Source organism: Gavialis gangeticus, unplaced genomic scaffold, assembly GCF_001723915.1.
Source record: "Gavialis gangeticus isolate Ggan-Ray unplaced genomic scaffold, GavGan_comp1, whole genome shotgun sequence".
NCBI classification, from domain to species: domain Eukaryota; kingdom Metazoa; phylum Chordata; order Crocodylia; family Gavialidae; genus Gavialis; species Gavialis gangeticus.
The window spans coordinates 43,134,539-43,137,188 of NW_017728998.1; the positions used below are offsets into that span (position 1 = coordinate 43,134,539).

The 2,650-nt window shown below is 55.8% G+C and overlaps 1 protein-coding gene across 1 annotated transcript in view; it reads left to right on the forward strand.

Annotated features, from left to right (window-relative positions):
* Positions 1 to 265: 265 nt before the first annotated feature.
* The window catches only part of CFDP1 (craniofacial development protein 1), a 104,770-nt gene continuing 102,385 nt past the window's right edge, over positions 266 to 2,650 (forward strand). Inside the window, exons 1-2 of the mRNA XM_019505295.1 lie at positions 266 to 280; positions 374 to 516. Coding sequence (XP_019360840.1) covers positions 266 to 280; positions 374 to 516 — 158 coding nt within the window. The remainder of the gene's footprint in view (positions 281 to 373; positions 517 to 2,650) is intronic.

Genomic DNA, 2,650 nt, shown 5'->3' on the forward strand with positions numbered 1-2,650 from the left:
TGTGGGTAGGAGAGCAGCTGGAGCACAACAATTACATCACTGAGCAGCAAATGGAGAAACCAGTCCAATTAAGAGAGCAGATTCTCCTCTAGTGATCTATTTGGGGTTCTCAGTGACTTTGAGTAGCACAGGTCTGCTTAAATGTATAAACATTTCTATTCGTTGTATAAATCCCTTTTAACTGTATCTTTTTTCTTTATGACATGGATTTGGAAGGTTTGTAATCAGAATGGAATCCACATAGCCATTCAGCACAGAATAGTTGATGGAAGGGGAATTAGTACAGTGAACATTGCCTGCAAGTGCCAGGTATTTCCTGTGCTCCCTTGCTAGGTCTTTGATTACCACTCCATCCATACATCTCCTTTAACAGGTGGCACTCTCTCTCTTGTCCCCCCACAACAGAGTGACTAAAGAAGTAGATGCTGCCTCAAAAGAAGCCAAATCCTTTCTGAAACAGCAAGAGAGAGAGAAAATTCAGACAGCAACTCCAGCTTCTCTTCCTACAGTCTCTGGGTGAGTACATGCATTGCCACCCTCTCCCTCCCCACAAGGTGCTATAGTTTTGTGTGTAGGGAGTCTCACTTGGTAAGTAGAAGTCAGTTCTGCACCATCTGAGGCAGTGTAAGTTTTTTGCCTTGATTTCAGTGGGAACAGAATTGAGATGTAAAGGCCTGATTCTCTGAGGTGCCTAGGCCAGGGGCGGGCAATTATTTTGGTTGGAGAGCTGCTTCGTGAATTTTGGTGAGCTGTCGAGGGCTGCATGGGTAGCTCTGCCCCTTGACAGTTGCCCTGCCCCCTGGTTGCCATCTTGTGTCCAGAAGTCCTGCCTCCTAACCCCTCCCTGCCCTTTGCCACCAGAAGTCCCTCCCCTTACCCCTAGAAGTATGCCTTTTGGGAGGGGGTGGTGTGGCTTTGGAACTGAAAGTTACACCCTGTCACATGGTCTGTCAGGGACAGGCAATGTTTTTTGGCCAGTGCCGAAAAAACCACAATGTCTACCTTGTATGGTACTGGAGTGCTGGCATGCCAAAAAAAAGCAAAACGGGGTGGGGTAGGTATATGTCAGAATGCACTGCATTATTAATATAGCTGATTATAAACATTTATTTTTGTGGTAAATATCAGGTTTTCTAAAAATTCTAAGCCTGGTGACAATAAATAAAACTTAGAGGGGGAGAGGCAGGCACAGGGAGAAGCACTGCGGGTAGGTTGGCCTGGCCTGGCCTGGCCAGGCCAGGCCCGGCCTTTGGGAAGGTGGCAGCTTGAGGAGAGGCAGGGCTAGGAGGGGAGCGGAGGCTGCCCCAGAGCTCCACAGTCTCAGGCCGTAGCTGGGCCCTCAGTGGCACGCAAGGTGGAGCCTGGCCCACACAGCTCCATGGGATGGGGGGCAACTGGCCTGCCCACAAGAGGGTGCTGCCTGGTGAGGGCAGGACACCAGGCTTGGGGGGGCTTCCAGCTCAGCCTCTGTGCCCACTGGGCACAGTGCAAGTGGGGCGGAGTCCCCCAAGGCATGGCAGGAGCCTCTGGGACTCTGGGAACAGCTGGCCCATCCAGTCCCAAGGGTCACATGGCTCAGCCCCCACTTCTCCTTGCCAGTGCCGACTTGGCTGGACCTGTTGCATTCCAAGCAGCATCCAAGGAAGCAGTAGCTGGACCAGCTTTGCTGTATGCTGCTTGGGACGGGATGGGCCCAGCCGGGTCAGCACTGGCAAAGAGACATGTCGGTTGAGCCATGTGTCACTTCCTCGTGTGCTGCTCAGCACAAACTCAGCCATGGCTTTGCCTCTCTGGTGCCAGCCCAGCTGGGCCCAGCCCGGTCTGTTCTGAGCAGTTGCAGGGAAGCTGCATGTGGTCCAGCTGGCTCAGCCACCACTTCTTGCTGGTGCTGACCCGGTCAGGCCTGTCCCATCCTGAGTGGCATGCAGCAAAGCCGTCCCAGATGCTGCTTCCCTGCGTGCTGCTCAGAATGCGATGGGCCTGGCCAAGTCAGCATGGGCAAGGAGAAGTGGTGGCTGAGCCACGTGCCACATGGGAGTGGCTGGGACAGGCTGGCAGAGGTAAGTGGAAGCCTCAGCTTTGCCTCATGCCTCTCAGGCCGGCACCAGGGAAGCTGTAGCTTAGTTGGTCCCGAGTGGCATGTGGCTCAGCCACCACTTCTCTTCGCTGGTGCCAACCTGTCCAGGCCCATAACAACCTGAGTGGCCCACAGCAAAGCTGGCCCAGCCACTGCTTCCCCATGTGCCACTCAGGACGAACTGTGCCCAGCCGGGAGGGCACCGGTGAGAAGTGGCAGCTGAACCATGCCTCCTGGGACCGGCCAGTGGAGGTAAGGGAAGGCATGGCTGAACTGTGTACCGCTCTGGTCAGGCCAGGCTGATCCTCAGCAGCGCTCAGCTGGCTGAGCCGCCGCCTCTTGCCGCTGCCAACCCAGCTGGGCCTGTCCCATCCTGAGCAGCATGCAGGAAAGCTGGGCCAGCCACTGCTTCGCCGTGTGCCACTTGGGACAAGATGGGCCCGGCTGGGTCGGCACCAGTGAGGAGAAGCAGCTGAGTGGCATGTGCTCCTGCAGCCCCTGCCCCCCACCCCACCCCACCCCACACTGCTCCCTGTGGCCCCTGCTGCTCCTCATGTCATGTCGTGTCTCCCC